Here is a 14,368-nt window from a genome sequence, read left to right on the forward strand (position 1 = left end):
AGCGACACACGCCAGGGCACGGGGACACGCGGGGACACACACGAGGACACAAGGACATGCAGCAGGGACATGGGGACACGCATGAGCACAAAGGGACACGCGGCAGGGACATGGGGATATGCACGAGGACACACGGGGACACAAGGGGACACGGGGACATGCGGACACACACAGGGACACACGGGGACACTCATGAGAACACAGGGACATGTATGAGGACATGGGGACACGCAGTAGGGATACAGGGGCACGCACAAGGGGCACGGGGACACACACCAGGACCTGAGGACATGCATGGGGACACACAAGGACATACATGATTCTGTGACACGGGGACACGCACAGGGACACATGGGGACACGTGTCTCCTTGTCCCCGTGCGTGGCCCTGTGCCCTGGTGTGTGTCCCTGTGCCCCTCATGCGTGGCCCCCAGTCCTCATGCGTGTCCCTGTGTCCTCGTGCGTGTCTCTGTGCCCCATGTGCATGTCCCCCTGTGTCCCTATGTCCTCATGTGTGTCCTCGTGCATGTCCTCATGCATGTCCCCCTGTTCCTGCTGCATGTCCCTTTGTGCTCACACTTGTCCCTGTGTCTCTGCTGCATGTCCCCATGTCCTTGCGCACGGCCCTGCACCCCTCACGCGTGTCCCTGCTGCGTGTTCTTGTGTCTTCATGTGTGTCCCCATGTGTCCCCGTGCCCTGGTGCGTGTCGCTGTGTGCACGGGGCATTGGAAAGGTGTCACATGGCACACGGCACGGCATGAGGCGGCATGGCACGGCGCAGCATGGTGTGGCAGATCACGGCACAACACGGCATGGCGTGGCATGTCACGGTGCAGCACGGCACGGCGTGGCAGATCACAGCACAGCACGGCACAGCATGGCATGATGCAGCACGGTGCAACACGGCACAACACGGTCTGGCATATCATGGCGCAGTGTGGCAGATCATGGTGTGACACGGCAGATCACGGCATAACACGGCGTGGCACGGTGTGGGATACCATGGCACAGCATGGCAGGTCACGGCGCGGCGTGGCACGGCCTGGCGTATCATGGCACGGTGTGGCAGATCAAGCCATGACACAGCATGGCGCAGCACGGGATGGCGTGATCACGCAGCAGGGATGTGCACGGGGACAAGGGGGCACACAGAGGGGCACAGGGACACGCGTGAGGCACATGAAGCCGCGCATGAGGGCACGGGGCCGCAGAGGAGTGCACGGGGCCACACGCCAGGACACGGGGCCGTGCACGTGCAGGCCGGGGCGCCCCGGGGCCGCGGGTGTTTGCACACTGGGTGCCGCCGCCGCCGCGTCACCCCCCAGCTCCACGTGCGAGGGGGGTGCGCCGGTTGTGCAACACCCACCTGTGCAGGGCCCGCGGCCCTCCCCCTCCTCCTCCTCCGCCTCCCTGCTGCTGCTGCCTGCGGGGACGCTGCTGCGGTGAGACCCCTGCTGTGCACGGGGCAGCACCGGGGCTGGGGGACACGCGTGTGGACATGTATGAGGACACGGGGACACGCACCAGGGCTCAGGGTCATGCATGAGGGCTTGGGGTCGCGCACGAGGGCTACACACTGGGACACGAGGCCATGCACGGGGACACGCACCGGAGCTCGAGGTCATGCACGAGGGCGCAGGGTCACTCATGAAGCCACGCACGGGGACACGGAGCTGTGCATGGGGACACAGGGCCTTGCACAGGGATACGGGGCCACGCATGGGGACACGCACAGCTGCATGGGGCCGTGCACCAGGGCTCAGGGCCGTGCACCACGGCTCAGGGACACGCACGGGGCCACGCGCCAGGTCTCGAGGTCATGCACGAGGGTCTGAGGTCACGTATGAGGGCCACGCACCAGGGCCATGGAGCCACGCACGAGGACGTGGGGCCTTGCACGGGGACACGGGGCCTCGCACGAGGACACGGGGCCACGCACCAGGGCTGTGCACAAGCGTGCGGGGTCACGCACCGGGGCGCAGGGTCACGCACGAGGGCCGCGCACGAGGCCTGCAGAGCCCGGCCGTGCCCAGGCGTGGCCCCGGCACGAGGCATGAGCCCAGCGGCCGCCGCCGCCGCCTCTTGTGCAACCGCATAAATAGGGAGAGCGGACGCCGGCCGGGCCTGCCGAGCAGCCGAGCCGTGCGCCGCCATGGAGGCCAGCGCGCCCTTCCTCCTGCTCCTCGCCCTCCTCCTCCTCCTCTTCCTTGCGCTGCGCCCGCGCCGCGGCCGCCTGCCCCCCGGCCCGCTCGCGCTGCCCGTGCTGGGCAACCTGCTGCAGATCTCCCCATCCCGCACCTACCAGTCGCTGATGAAGGTGGGGCGCGGGGAGCATTTTTGGGGGGGGTTGCGGGGATTTGGGGCGGGGGGCACCCGCACGGCGCCCACCCGCCCCACCCGCAGCTGAGCCAGGCGTATGGGCCGGTGTTCACCGTCTACCTGGGCCGGCGGCCCGTGGTGGTGCTGCGGGGGGCGGCGGCCGTGCGGGAGGCGCTGGTGGAGAACGCCGAGGCCTTCGCGGGGCGCGGGCGCATGCCAACGCTGGAGAGCACCTTCCGCGGGCACGGTGAGCGCAGCGTCAGGGCGATGGTGGCACGGGCTCGGCGGGTGCTGAGCGGGTGAGGGGCTCGTCCCCGCGCCCCCATGGGCGCTGGCGCCAACGCCCCCCCGTGGGTGCTCATCCCCTTGCGCCCCTCCAAGTTCTGGGTGCCCCCTCCCCATTTCCGGGTGCCCACCCCCCATTTCCCCATTTCTGGGTGCCCCCTCCCCACGTCTGGGTGCTCACCCCCCCCCACGCGCAGGGGTGGTCTTCTCCAACGGGGAGCGCTGGCGGCAGCTGCGCCGCTTCTCGCTGACGGTGCTGCGGGATTTCGGGATGGGGCGCAAGGGCATCGAGGGCCGCATCCAGGAGGAGGCGCAGGCGCTGGTGGACGAGCTGCGCAGCACCCAAGGTACCGGAGGGCTTTTGGGGGCGGGGGGTCCCGGCCCAGCCGTGGGCGCTGACCCCCGTGGCACGCAGGGGAGCCCTTTGACCCCACGTACCTGCTGAGCTGCGCCGTCTCCAACGTCATCTGCGCCATGGTCTTTGGGAAGCGCTTCGACTACCGTGACGCCGAGTTCCTGGAGCTGCTGCAGATGATGAACGAGATTTTCCGGGAAATCAGCACCCCCTGGGCGCAGGTGGGGGGCTGGGAGGCAGGGGGGGCGGGGGGAAAGGGGGGGCGCAGGGTCCCGGCCGGCGCTAACCCCTCGGTCCCGCAGTTCTACGAGATGGGGGAGTCGTTCCTGCAGTACTTCCCGGGCCCGCACATCAAGATCCCGCGGCTGCTGGCGAGGATGAGGAGCTTCATCGCCCGGCGCGTGCGGAAAAAACGCCGAGAGCCTGGAGGCCGGCTTCCCGCGGGACTACATCGACTGCTTCCTGCTGCAGATGGAGAAGGTGCGCCCGCAGCCCTCGCGCGCCTGCAGCCCTCGCGCGCCCGCAGCCCTCGTGCGCCCAGCTCCCTTGCACGCTCAGGGTGCTCCCCGGCACCCACGTCCCTTGTGCACCCACGGCTGCTCCCCTGCCCCCGGATCTCTCGCACACGCAGGGATGATCCCGTGCACCCAGCTCCCTTGCGCGCCCAGGGGTCCTCCCACGCGCTCTCGTGCGCCCCGAGGTGCACACGTGCGTGCTCCCGCCCGCAGGAGAAGGACAACCCCTCGTCGGAGTTCAACACAGAGAACCTGGAACTGAGCACCCTCAACCTCTTCTTCGCTGGGACCGAGACCGTCAGCTCCACGCTCCGCTACGGCTTCCTCATGCTCATGAAGTACCCGGACGTGCAAGGTACGTGGGGCGCACGCCCGTCGCGCAAGAGAAGTGGGGCTCACGTTGGTTGTGCAAGGCAAGCGGAGTTCACGCCAGCCGTGCAAGGGAAGCGGGGTGCACAATGATTGTGCGAGTGAAGCACGGTTCACGCTGACCGTGCAAGAGAAGCAGCGTCCATGGTTGCTGTGCAAGGGAGGCACACGACAGCCGTGCGAGGGAAGCTGGGTTCATGCCAGCCGCAGAAGGGAAGTGGGGTTCGTGCTGGCCGTGCGAGGGAAGCAGGGCACACGACGGCCGTATAAGGGCAGCAGGGTTCACACCGGTTGTGCAAGGCAAGCGGGGTTCACGCCGGTCATGCAAGGGCAGTGGGGCGCACGCCGGTCATGCAAGGGCGGCAGGGTTCGTGCCCCCTCAGAAAAGGTCTTCGAGGAGATCGACCGCGTGATCGGGCGGCAGCGGGCCCCCCGTGCCGAGGACCGCAGCCGCATGCCCTACACGGACGCCGTCATCCACGAGATCCAGCGCGTCAGCGACCTCATCCCCATGAACGTGCCGCACCGCGTCACGCGCGACACGCTCTTCCGCGGCTACCTCATCCCCAAGGTGCCACGCGTGCCTGCTGCCCGTCAGCTGCACAAGCACAGCGCTCTGCACACACCTGCTTCCTTGTGCACGCCTGCTTCCCCGTGCATCCCGCCTCATGCATGCCTGCTGCACGCGTGCTTCCCTATGCCCACGGCTCCATGCGTGCTGTATGCGTGCTTCCCCATGCACACCGCTCCACGTACATGTGCTGCACGCGTGCTTCCCTGCACACTCTGCCCCGTGCTCTGTGCACACCTGCTGCACGCCTGCTTCCCCGTGCACGCTTGCCCCACGCACGCTTCCTTGTGCACGCCGCACTGTCCCGTGTGCTGAACCCATGCCCCCCACTCAGGACACCGCAGTGTCCCCCGCTGACCCCCTTGTCCCCCCACTCAGGACACCGAGGTGTCCCCCGCAGTGTCCCCCGCTGACCCCCGTGTCCCCCCCACTCAGGACAGCGAGGTGTCCCCCGCAGTGTCCCCCGCTGACCCCCGTGTCCCCCCACTCAGGACACCGAGGTGTCCCCCGCAGTGTCCCCCGCTGACCCCCGTGTCCCCCCCACTCAGGACACCGAGGTGTCCCCCGCTGACCCCCGTGTCCCCCCACTCAGGACAGCGAGGTGTCCCCCGCAGTGTCCCCCGCTGACCCCCGTGTCCCCCCACTCAGGACACCGAGGTGTCCCCCGCAGTGTCCCCCGCTGACCCCTGTGTCCCCCCACTCAGGACACCGAGGTGTCCCCCGCAGTGTCCCCCGCTGACCCCCGTGTCCCCCACTCAGGACACCGAGGTGTACCCTCTCCTCAGCTCCGTCCTCCATGACCCCGACGCCTTCGCGTGCCCCGACGCCTTCGACCCCGCCAACTTCCTGGACGAGCGCGGGGCCTTCAAGCGCAACGACGCCTTTGTTGCCTTCTCCTCCGGTACTGGGGGCGGCGGGGGGCTCCCCGGACCCCCGGCTGCCGCCCGCGGCCCCGCTGACGCGCTCCCCGGCAGGCAAGCGTGTGTGCCTGGGCGAGGCCCTGGCGAGGATGGAGCTCTTCCTCTTCTTCACCGCCATCCTGCAGAGCCTGCGCCTGCAGCCGCTGCTGCCCCCCGCCCAGCTGCCCACCGCCCCGCTGCAGAGCGGCTTCGCCAACATCCCCCCGCTCTACCGCCTGCGTGTGCTGGCCCGCTGACCCCCGCGCCCCCCCCAGGACAGGGACCCCCTCCTCCAGGACCCCCCCACCGAGACCCCACCCTGGCACCAGTACACCCCTGCCACCCCAGGACCCCTCACACACCGAGACCCCCTCATTGCACCAAGACCCCCTTCCCAGGACCGGGACCCCCCCAGCACCGGGACCCTCCTCCAGGAGCCCCCCACCGAGACCCCACCCTGGCACCAGTACACCCCTGCCACCCCAGGACCCCTCACACACCGAGACCCCCTCATTGCACCAAGACCCCCTTCCCAGGACCGGGACCCCCCCAGCACCGGGACCCTCCTCCAGGAGCCCCCCACCGAGACCCCACCCTGGCACCAGTACACCCCTGCCACCCCAGGACCCCTCACACACCGAGACCCCCTCATTGCACCAAGACCCCCTCCCAGGACCGGGACCCCCCCAGCACCGGGACCCTCCTCCAGGAGCCCCCCACCGAGACCCCACCCTGGCACCAAGACCCTCTCCCAGCACCGGGACCCCGCCCCCCCCGAGACCCCCCTGCACCAAGACCCTCTCCCAGCACCGGGACCCCCCCCCCCCACCGAGACCCTCCTGTGGCTCTGTGACCCCCCCACTCCGGCCCCAGGAACATGTGCCCCCCCCCAGGACTCCCCTCAGGACAAAGCCCCCTTCCCCCAGCACCAAGACACCCCGGCAGTGGGGACACCCCCCCCAAGACCCCACCCTGGCACCAGGACCCCCCCAGCACCAGGACACCCCCACCCCCGCGTGGGCCCACAGCTCATAAAGTTTCCAGCAAATTCCAGTTGTGGGGTCACTGGTTTGCACCAGGGGAGGGCTGGGACTCCAGCGCCCTGTCGGGGGGATGTGGGGCAGGGGGGCACAGGAGCCCCCTACCCCTCACAGGGCCGAGGTGTGGGAAACGGGGTTTGGGGCGTGGGGATGGGGTTTGGGGTGCAAGGACGGGGTTTGGGGTGCAAGGACGGGGTTTGTGGCGTGGGGAGGGGTCTGGGGGTGAAAGGACGGGGTTTGGGTCGAAAGGAGGGGGTCTGGGGGTGAAGGGAGGGGGTTTGGGGGGGAAAGGACGGGGTTTGGGGGGGAAAGGAGGGGGTTTGGGGGTGGTGGGACCACGCCAGTGGTGGGACGCGGGTGCTAGCAAGGGGAGCGAGTAGGGGATTCGGGGGGCACCTCTGGCCGCAGCCTTGCCCGTGCCGCGTCGCCCACGCCGAGCCCTCGCCAAACCTCCCCCAGAACAATTCCTGCACCCAGGGATGCGCAGCCAGGACGCGGAGCAGGACAGGCTGCTCGTTAGCCCAGGCTCACTCCTCATTAATCCCTCCTGATTAATCACCGATTACCGATCATCGTTGAGCACAAACTGCAGGAGGGGCTCAGTGGCTAATTGCACGATGTCGATCAGGAATCGTAAGTAACGGCACCGTGCTCTCCATTATGGACTGTTAATTGCATGGCACGCCTCCTCGGCGCTTATTGACGGTGCAACAATCAGCGATCATCAACCACCCGCCACGCTTCGTCAGCAATTATCGATTGCTTAATTAAGCCCTGGCTCTCAGCCGCGCCTGGCACGCCGCTGCCGGCCGCTCATTGCGCAAGGCGCAGCCCTCGTGGGGGCCGCTTTCCGATTAGCGGTGGGGCAGGGGGGTTAATTAGCGATTGGACGCCCCCTCTGTCCCCAGATCTCCAGCATCTTCCCTCCGCAGCCCACGGCTACATGCCGGGGGGACGTGGGGGTCCCGGTGACCCCAGCCCGTGGGAGGGAGAGCGGGGGGCGCACGGAGGGGGTTTTACTGAGGGGGGGCTCAGCGCGGGACGAGGGAGAGGCGGTAGGGGCGGGGGATGTTCCCCAGGCCGCTGGATTCGGGGGTGATGTCGATGGCGGCCGGCTCTCCCTCCGCCCGCAGGCGGAAGCGCTGGAGGATGGCGGTGAGGAAGATGAAGAGCTCCATGGTGGCCAGGCTTTCGCCCAAGCACACGCGCTTCCCTGCAAGGCAGCGGCCGTCAGCACCCCGGGGGTGGGGTGGGGCGGGGTGGGGTGGGAGGGCCTCGTGCGCCCACCTCTCCTCACCCGCCGAAAAGGCCATGAAGGCGTCGTTGCGCTTGAAGCGGCCGCTCTCGTCCAAAAAGTGCCCGGGGTCGAAGGCCTGGGGGTTGGCGAACTGGCTGGGGTCAAACTGGGAGGTGCACAGTAGCGGGATGACGTTCGTGCCCTGGGCGCCGGGAGGGGGAAGCAGACAAATAAACAAACAAATACAATTTACAGGTTAATAAAATAAATAAAGTCTACAAACAGAAAATAAAAATAAAAAAATAAGCCTAAACAAGCCCAAATAAAGCTCAACAAGCCCGGGGCGGGGGGAGCCCAGGGCAGCCACCCATGGCACCTTGGGGATGGTGTAGCCGCGCAGGAGGACGTCCCGGGTGGTGGTGTGGGGCACGCCCATGGGCACGATGTCGGCGAAGCGCTGGATCTCATGGATGACGGCGTCGGTGTAGGGCATGCGGCTGCGGTCCGCCATGCGGGGGCCGCGGTGCCGCCCGATCACGCGGTCGATCTCCTCGTGCAGGCGGGCTGGGGGGGGCGGGGGGGGATGCAGAGGGGTCAGCGGTGCAGCCGCACGCCCCCGTGCCCCCTTCTCCCGCCCCCGCGGCTGCACCTTCCACCTCGGGGTGCCGCAGCAGGATGCGCAGCCCGTATTTAAGGGTAGAGCTGACAGTTTCCGTCCCCGCGAAGAAAAGGTTGACGGCGGTTTTGGAGAGCGTGTCCTCAGTGAAATGCGTGTCGGGGTTCCCCTTCTCCTGCCGAGGGAAGGAGGGGGGTTCCCCAGCTCCACGTCAGACACCAGCGCCCCGCGGGGAAGTTTGGTGGGCCGGGGCGAGGCGCGGGATACCTGCCGCATCTTGAGGAGGAAGCAGTCGATGAAATCCCGAGGGTTTTGGGGGTCCAAGCTCTGCCGGTTCCTCCGCACCCGCTCCCCCACGAATTCGGCCAGCCGCAAGTAGTTGGCATAGATCTGCCGGTGCGGCCCCGGCACAAACCGCATGACGTTGGGGAAGATGAAGAGCAGCTGCGGGAGGAAGGCAGGGTGAAAGGGGGCAGCGAGGGGAAGCAGAGGGAAGGGGGCGCCCCAAATTCCCACCTGCCCCCAGGTCGAGCTCATCAGCTTCCAGTTGGCATTGATGAGGCCTATGAGGGTGAGGAACTGCTCGTCCTCGTACTCGAAGCGCTCGCCGAAAACAAGCCAGCAGATGATGTTGGAGCCTGCGCAGCTCAGCAAGAAAGTGGGGTCGAAGGGCTGCCCTAAAACGGGGCGGAGGGGTCAGGGCCGGGGCGGGGGGAGGCTCTGGGGGGCGGGGGGGGTCGTACCGCCGGTCTGCCGGAGGTGCTGGAGGAGGTGCTGGGCTTCCTCGCAGACTCGCTCCTCGGCGCCGCGCTTGCCCATGCCGAAACTCTTCAGGGTGGTGATGGCGAATCGGCGCAGCTGCCGCCAGCGCTCCCCGGTCCCGTAAACGATCCCTGCGCAAGAGTAGGGGGGACACACTCCCCCAAAAAACGGGGTCAGGGCACCGCCGGCAGCCCTGCCGGATCCCTGCGGCAGCGGCACGGGCTCTCACCGTTGCCGCGGCTCCACTGCTGCACGGCCGGGAAGTCGCCGCGGCCGCTGAACTCCTCGGCGCGGTCGACCAGGGCCTCCTTCAGCACGCGGTAGCCCGAGAGGACGACGCAGGGCCGCGAGCCCAGGTGGAAGGTGAAGATGGGGCCGTAAATCGCGCTGAGCTGTGCGGAGAGGGATTAAAGGGGGGCCGGGGGGACCCCCAGCACGGGACCCCCTCTCGGCGCCCTCGGCGCTCACCTTGCAGAGCGAGGGGATGAGCTGCGCCACCTCCACCTGCAGCACGTTGCCCAGGAAGGGCAGGGGGGTGGGCCCGGGGGGCAAAGTGCCCCCGCGGCGCCGGCCCCAGAGGAGCAGCAGCCCCCCGACGGCCAGCACCAGGGCGACGCTGAGCACCCCGCTCGCCTCCATCCTCCGCGGTGCCTCGCGTGGGACCCCCTCCTTGCTGTGCGGGACCCCTGTCCCGCTATATAACCCCCCCCCAAGAGGCCGGCGGGGGGCACTGCGGTCCTGGGGGTCCACGCCCCAGGCAGCCCCCGGCAGAGGCCGCGGCCCCGGTGCTGTTCCCCTGCGCTGTTTGCCGACAGCTCCACCGCGGTTAATGATCAACTCCTTCTCCCTGCCCCCCCCCCCGGCCCTGGCCCCCAAAACTGGCTGCCGCACCCTGGCCCCCCCCACCCCGGCCCCCAAAACCGGGTGCCCCACCCTGCCCCTCAGCTTGGGAGCATCCCCCGCCCCAGGACCCCCCCCGGGTGACAGAAGAGGCGGCGCACGTCCCGGCGGGGGAACCCCCTCCCCCGCCCCCATATAACGGCACAAACCCGAGGGGTGCAGCTCGGGGGGGGCGGGGGGCGCCCCAGCAACCCCCCGGGGAGGGGTGGATTTGGGGCAGGCGCACCCCACGGCCACAGCTCCCCCCCGCCCCCCCCAACCAAGTGAGAGAGCTGGAAACCATCAACGTTTTATCACCGAGAATCGCGCTCGTACAACCCGGAGCAGGGGAAGCGCCGCGGGGGTTGGGTTTGTTTCCTTCATCCTTTTCCAGAAGAAAAAAAAAAAAAACAAAAACCCAAAACCCAACCAAAACGCAGCCCCAGCCCCCCCAAGGGCAATAAATAACAAACAGAAACAGAAAAAAAAAATCCACAGCCCCCCCCCTCCGTCCCGGGGCGGTGGGCAGGGACCCGGCTGGGGGCGGACGGAGCTGAAAGGAGCCGTTGGCCCCCAAATCAGGGGGAGGGGGAATCAGAGACCCTGATGGGTGCCACAGGACCCCCCCACAGGAGGAGAGGCGTGGGGGCGCGGGGGACAAGCGAGCGGCTTCCGGCACGGGCAGCCCCCGTTCCCTGTGCTGGGGGGGCTGAGGGCAGCGTGTGCGCGTGCCCCCTCGAAAGCCCAGCTCTTCTCTCCTCCTGGGGGAAAGGCGAGGGCGCAAAACGCAGATACGACAAGGCAAAACGCGGGGGCGGGGCAGGGACAGCCCCCCAACACCACGGGACGACCCCCCCCTTCCGTCTCAGCCACACCACAGGGGTCTGCCACTTCGTGGCAAGGCGAGAACCCCCTCTTCACCCAGGCACCCCCCGAAACGCTGCCGGGAGCGTCCCGGGGGGGTTGGTTTGGTTTGAAACAAAGCGAACGCAACCCAGCCTGCGTGGTGGGGAGGGGGGGCACGACGCGACCCACCCGGCCGCGGCAGGGACGGGGACGACGCAGAGCGTGCGACGGAAGCCACCTCGGCCAAACGCAACCCAAGCGGTGCCCCCGCGGGGGCGAACTCAGAGTCCAAGGGCTTTTCGGGGGAGGAGGGGGTGCACGGCACGGAGGAAACGGGGCGGGGAGGCTCCCGGGAAGCGAGGCGGGGCTCGGCGAGCGAGGCACATGGTCCTGGCGTCAGGGGAGAACAATAAAAAAAGAGGTTTTTAGCGATGCTGCGATGAGCGGGGGTCGTCCGAGCCCCCCCCCAGCGCGGGGGTCTCACCGTGGCAAGGGGGTTTCAGCAGCTACACTGCTGCCGGCTCTGCGCCTGCGCTCCCCGCGGCTGCCGGAGCTGGCGCAGCGACGCGTCTCCGTACTGGATCCCTGAGCCCATCCTCTCCGGGTCGAGTTCACCTGGAAAAACCCCGGGGGAAAGGATTCAAAACTCTGTTGGGATTTACAATGCCTGCCAAAGATCCCAAACCTCCGTCCCTGGGATCCCGGATCTCCATGTCTGGGTTCAAAACCTCCCTCCTCCACCCTGGAAGAGCCGAGCGGGAGCGGCCGTACCCGACTCGATTTTGTTCAATATGGTCCTCGCGCATTTTAAGAACGCTTCTTCCACGTTCTCTCCCGTCAGGGCGCTGGTCTCCAGGAACATGAGCTCTGCGCGACAGGAGAACCCCCGTTACTTGGGCCGCAATTAGCCGCGGGCCGCATTTCTCCTGCTGTCCCCTCACCATTCTCCTGGGCGAAGCGCGAAGCCTCCAGGAACGTCACCTCCCGGTCGGCGTCCAGATCCTTCTTGTTCCCGCAGAGGATGATGACGATGTTGGGGCTGGCGAGGGTGCGGGCGTCTGTCAGCCAGTTGGTCAGCGCGTTGTAGGTCTCCCGGCTGGACCAGGATGGGAAAAAACAGAAAAAAAGGAAAAAAAAAAAAGCGGTGGGTGCCGAATCCTGCATTTTCCCGGGGGGAAGCCTCGGGGCGCTGCGACTCACCTGGTGATGTCGTAAACGAGCAGGGCGCCGGCTGCGCCGCGGTAGTAGCTTCTCGTCACCGATCTGCGGAGGAAGAGGAGAACCTCGGGTTGGAGCAGGAGCAGCCCCGCAAGCCGCGGCAGGACCGGCCGCACGCTGGCGTTTTTGGGATCCTTGCCCGGAGCAAGGGAAGCGATGTTCTCATGGAACGGCCGGGCGAGTTCCGGGCCAGCACCAAAAATTTCTCATTGATATCGTCACCAGCGACCTGCAGCGTGGCGCCGAGAGCGCCGGCACCCCCAAACGGCGCGGCAGCGCCGATCCGCCCGAGGAAAACACTGCGGGAGGACCCGGAAAGGCCGGATGAGGTTCAACGAGGCGACACAGCGAGCCCAGGCAGCGTTCCCGCCTCGGGAAACCCCCTGCCGTCCCAGCTCATACTGGGAATATCGTGGGCAGCCACTTAAAAAGTGCAGAGACGCAGCGTCCAGGGACGTAACTGAGTGGTGGATGCAGCGGTGGTGGCTTTACGATCCTGAAGGGCTTTTCCCACCAAAATAATCCCACAGCTCCACACAACACGGGTGTTTCAGCACCACGCGCTACAAGCGAGGGGGCCGCGCTTGGCGTTGTTTTGGAAAACGAGTTTTTAAAACAAAAACCTAGAAAGAGGAGCCTGAAGAAGCAGAGTGTTGAAAACGCCTGTTCGCGCACAGCTCCAGTGCTGTGAGGTTTTATTTCTCCCGCCCTACCTGAACCTCTCCTGCCCGGCCGTGTCCCAGATCTGCAGCTTCACCGTCTTCCCGCCGACGCTGACGACCTTGGAGCCGAACTCCACGCCGATGGTGTGGTTCGAGTCCTGCTTGACTGCGGAAACGAGAGGTGCCCAATGCGCCGCCAGCTCGCTCCGAAAAAAAAAAAAACGAGCTCTCCCCGGCGCTGCGCGTGGGACGGCGGCTCCTCGGGCAAACCCTGCCGCGCTTCGCTGCCCAGATCATTTCCCCGGCGAAGCGGAAGCTGGTTACGAGGTGATTTTGGGAGAAGGGCACATGAGGACTGCGCGGGCACACACGAAATCCGAGCGCAGCACCGAGGAGGGTTTGGCACGGCACTTTTCACTAAGCAGGCTCAAAAGCCTCCCTCTGCCCTGCTGCAAAAAAAAAAAAACACCCAAAAAAAGGGGAAGATTCTAAAAGAGAGAGACAAAGTTTCAGTGTTTCGCAGCAAAGCTCTCTTCATCTGCCAAAACACAAAAGATCTTTTTCCATCGCTGGACCTGGCAGGGAGGGCTGAGCCTCCAAAACACAAAAAATGCCCGATTTTCTACCCCCCCCCCCCCCCATTAGCACAAGCTTTCCTGGAGAAACATTTTCCAGCGGCCCGAGAGATGAAGCCAGCAGGGCGAGCGCTGGCGCGGCAGCAATAAAACCCCAACCAAAGCAACTCACATTTGTTTTCGATGAACTGATGGAGGAGGCAGGACTTGCCCGTGCCAGCGCTCCCAATCACGAGGAACTTGAAGAGGAAATCTGAAGAGGGCAATTAAAAAAGGAAATGTTTTTACGCTCAGGTGCATCCAGTGGCGGCGAGACGGGGAAACAGCCGCGAGAAGCGGCCCCCGCAGAGGAGAGCGACCTTGGGGAAGCGATTGTGCAGCCGGCTCTACCCCCTCCCCCTCCAATGCCACCAAAATCACCCAAAAAAAGGGGTTTGGCCCCCGGGAAAAGCAGGAGGCACCGAACCCCTGCCTCCCAAGCCTCCTGGGACAGGTGTCCCTGAGAACCGCCGGGAGAAATTGGGGCAGGGGCAGCGCCTCACAGCTGCTCGCCCCATAAGCGCCCAGCCCCGTAGGGCTCCCCTAGATGCCCCGCTATCCCACACAGGGCCCCACAGACCCTCTCTACAGGGCCCCCGCCTCACGCTAGGCCCCACAGATCCTCTCTATAGGGCCACCACCCCACGCAGGCCCCCCAGACCCCCTATAGGGGGGCACCTCCCACCCGATACAGGCCCACGGACCCTCTACAGGGCTCCCCAGACCCCCCCACCCCGCATAGGGGCCCCACATACTCTCTATAGGGCCCCCATAGGCACCCCCAAGCCCACACAGGGCCCCACAGACCCCCCCCATCCCCACACTCCCTGCAGGGCCCCACAGATCCTCTCCATAGGGCCCTCACCCCACATAGGGGCCCCCATCCCACACTGAGGCCCCCAGACGCCCTGTGGGGGCCTCCCCAGCCCCGGCAGCCCCCGCCCGGAGCCCCCCCCGGGCTCTCCCCCCGCCCCACACCCACCGTAGGTCTCGGACATGGCTGGCGCCGCCGGGCCGGGCCGGGCCCCGCCGCCTCCTGCCGCCGCCGGGCCGTACGGAAGGGAACCGGGCACAATATGGCGGCGCCCAGGAGAGCCGCTTCCGGGTCCTGTGCGCCTGCGCGGAGAGGGAAACACCGGCAAAAGGGCGGCGCCCCGCGCACGGAAAGAGGCGTGGCGAAG

At 66.9% G+C, this 14,368-nt stretch overlaps 4 protein-coding genes across 6 annotated transcripts; 2 read left to right on the forward strand and 2 right to left on the reverse strand.

Annotated features, from left to right (window-relative positions):
* Positions 1 to 1,704: 1,704 nt before the first annotated feature.
* On the forward strand, positions 1,705 to 3,174 carry LOC147596931 (uncharacterized). The gene is made up of 4 exons (XM_086769170.1): positions 1,705 to 2,317; positions 2,404 to 2,566; positions 2,802 to 2,951; positions 3,020 to 3,174. The coding sequence occupies exons 1-4, from the start codon at positions 1,720 to 1,722 to the stop codon at positions 3,030 to 3,032; spliced, it is 924 nt and encodes a 307-aa protein (XP_086625296.1). The 5' UTR covers positions 1,705 to 1,719; the 3' UTR covers positions 3,033 to 3,174.
* Positions 3,175 to 3,303: 129 nt separating this feature from the next.
* On the forward strand, positions 3,304 to 5,578 carry LOC147596932 (cytochrome P450 2G1-like). Of its 2 annotated transcripts, XM_086769169.1 has the most exons (5): positions 3,304 to 3,439; positions 3,688 to 3,829; positions 4,227 to 4,414; positions 5,174 to 5,315; positions 5,389 to 5,578. In XM_086769169.1, the coding sequence occupies exons 1-5, from the start codon at positions 3,431 to 3,433 to the stop codon at positions 5,568 to 5,570; spliced, it is 663 nt and encodes a 220-aa protein (XP_086625295.1). In that variant the 5' UTR covers positions 3,304 to 3,430; the 3' UTR covers positions 5,571 to 5,578. The 2 variants fall into 2 exon arrangements, with proteins under 2 accessions (XP_086625295.1, XP_086625294.1); XM_086769168.1 differs by lacking the exon at positions 3,304 to 3,439.
* A 1,609-nt stretch (positions 5,579 to 7,187) lies between these two features.
* LOC147596933 (cytochrome P450 2F3-like) lies at positions 7,188 to 9,753 on the reverse strand. Of its 2 annotated transcripts, none has more exons than XM_086769173.1 (9): positions 9,437 to 9,753; positions 9,198 to 9,360; positions 8,950 to 9,099; positions 8,723 to 8,883; positions 8,474 to 8,650; positions 8,240 to 8,381; positions 7,967 to 8,154; positions 7,641 to 7,792; positions 7,188 to 7,566 (listed from the first exon to the last, which is right to left on the reverse strand). In XM_086769173.1, exons 1-9 carry the CDS (start codon positions 9,605 to 9,607, stop codon positions 7,293 to 7,295), a joined length of 1,578 nt encoding a protein of 525 aa, XP_086625299.1. In that variant the 5' UTR covers positions 9,608 to 9,753; the 3' UTR covers positions 7,188 to 7,292. The 2 variants fall into 2 exon arrangements, with proteins under 2 accessions (XP_086625299.1, XP_086625300.1); XM_086769174.1 differs by having other exon boundaries at positions 7,353 to 7,566; positions 7,651 to 7,792; positions 9,437 to 9,747.
* Positions 9,754 to 10,145: 392 nt separating this feature from the next.
* On the reverse strand, positions 10,146 to 14,311 carry RAB4B (RAB4B, member RAS oncogene family). Its single transcript, XM_086769182.1, has 8 exons — positions 14,170 to 14,311; positions 13,321 to 13,401; positions 12,625 to 12,739; positions 11,894 to 11,956; positions 11,635 to 11,789; positions 11,465 to 11,560; positions 11,178 to 11,308; positions 10,146 to 11,083 (listed from the first exon to the last, which is right to left on the reverse strand). The coding sequence occupies exons 1-7, from the start codon at positions 14,183 to 14,185 to the stop codon at positions 11,193 to 11,195; spliced, it is 642 nt and encodes a 213-aa protein (XP_086625308.1). The 5' UTR covers positions 14,186 to 14,311; the 3' UTR covers positions 10,146 to 11,083; positions 11,178 to 11,192.
* Between the last annotated feature and the right edge of the window lie 57 nt (positions 14,312 to 14,368).

Source organism: Chlamydotis macqueenii, chromosome 31 (genome assembly GCF_036417535.1).
Source record: "Chlamydotis macqueenii isolate bChlMac1 chromosome 31, bChlMac1.mat, whole genome shotgun sequence".
Classification (NCBI taxonomy): domain Eukaryota; kingdom Metazoa; phylum Chordata; class Aves; order Otidiformes; family Otididae; genus Chlamydotis; species Chlamydotis macqueenii.

Coding starts and splice junctions, on each gene's coding strand:
- LOC147596933 (XM_086769173.1), bottom strand. CDS start 9,607: ATGGAGGCGAGCGGGGTGCTCAGCGTCGCCCTGGTGCTGGCCGTCGGG. Junction 7,793..7,966: donor GCGGCTACACCATCCCCAAG/GTGCCATGGGTG, acceptor CCCGGCGCCCAG/GGCACGAACGTCATCCCGCT. Junction 7,567..7,640: donor TTTTCGGCGGGTGAGGAGAG/GTGGGCGCACGA, acceptor GCTGCCTTGCAG/GGAAGCGCGTGTGCTTGGGC.
- LOC147596932 (XM_086769169.1), top strand. Junction 3,830..4,226: donor GAAGTACCCGGACGTGCAAG/GTACGTGGGGCG, acceptor GTGCCCCCTCAG/AAAAGGTCTTCGAGGAGATC. Junction 5,316..5,388: donor CTTTGTTGCCTTCTCCTCCG/GTACTGGGGGCG, acceptor GCTCCCCGGCAG/GCAAGCGTGTGTGCCTGGGC.
- LOC147596931 (XM_086769170.1), top strand. CDS start 1,720: ATGGGGACACGCACAGCTGCATGGGGCCGTGCACCAGGGCTCAGGGCC. Junction 2,318..2,403: donor CCTACCAGTCGCTGATGAAG/GTGGGGCGCGGG, acceptor CCCCACCCGCAG/CTGAGCCAGGCGTATGGGCC. Junction 2,567..2,801: donor GAGCACCTTCCGCGGGCACG/GTGAGCGCAGCG, acceptor CCCCACGCGCAG/GGGTGGTCTTCTCCAACGGG.
- RAB4B (XM_086769182.1), bottom strand. Junction 12,740..13,320: donor TCAGTTCATCGAAAACAAAT/GTGAGTTGCTTT, acceptor TCGTTTCCGCAG/TCAAGCAGGACTCGAACCAC. Junction 11,561..11,634: donor GCGCTTCGCCCAGGAGAATG/GTGAGGGGACAG, acceptor CCTGTCGCGCAG/AGCTCATGTTCCTGGAGACC.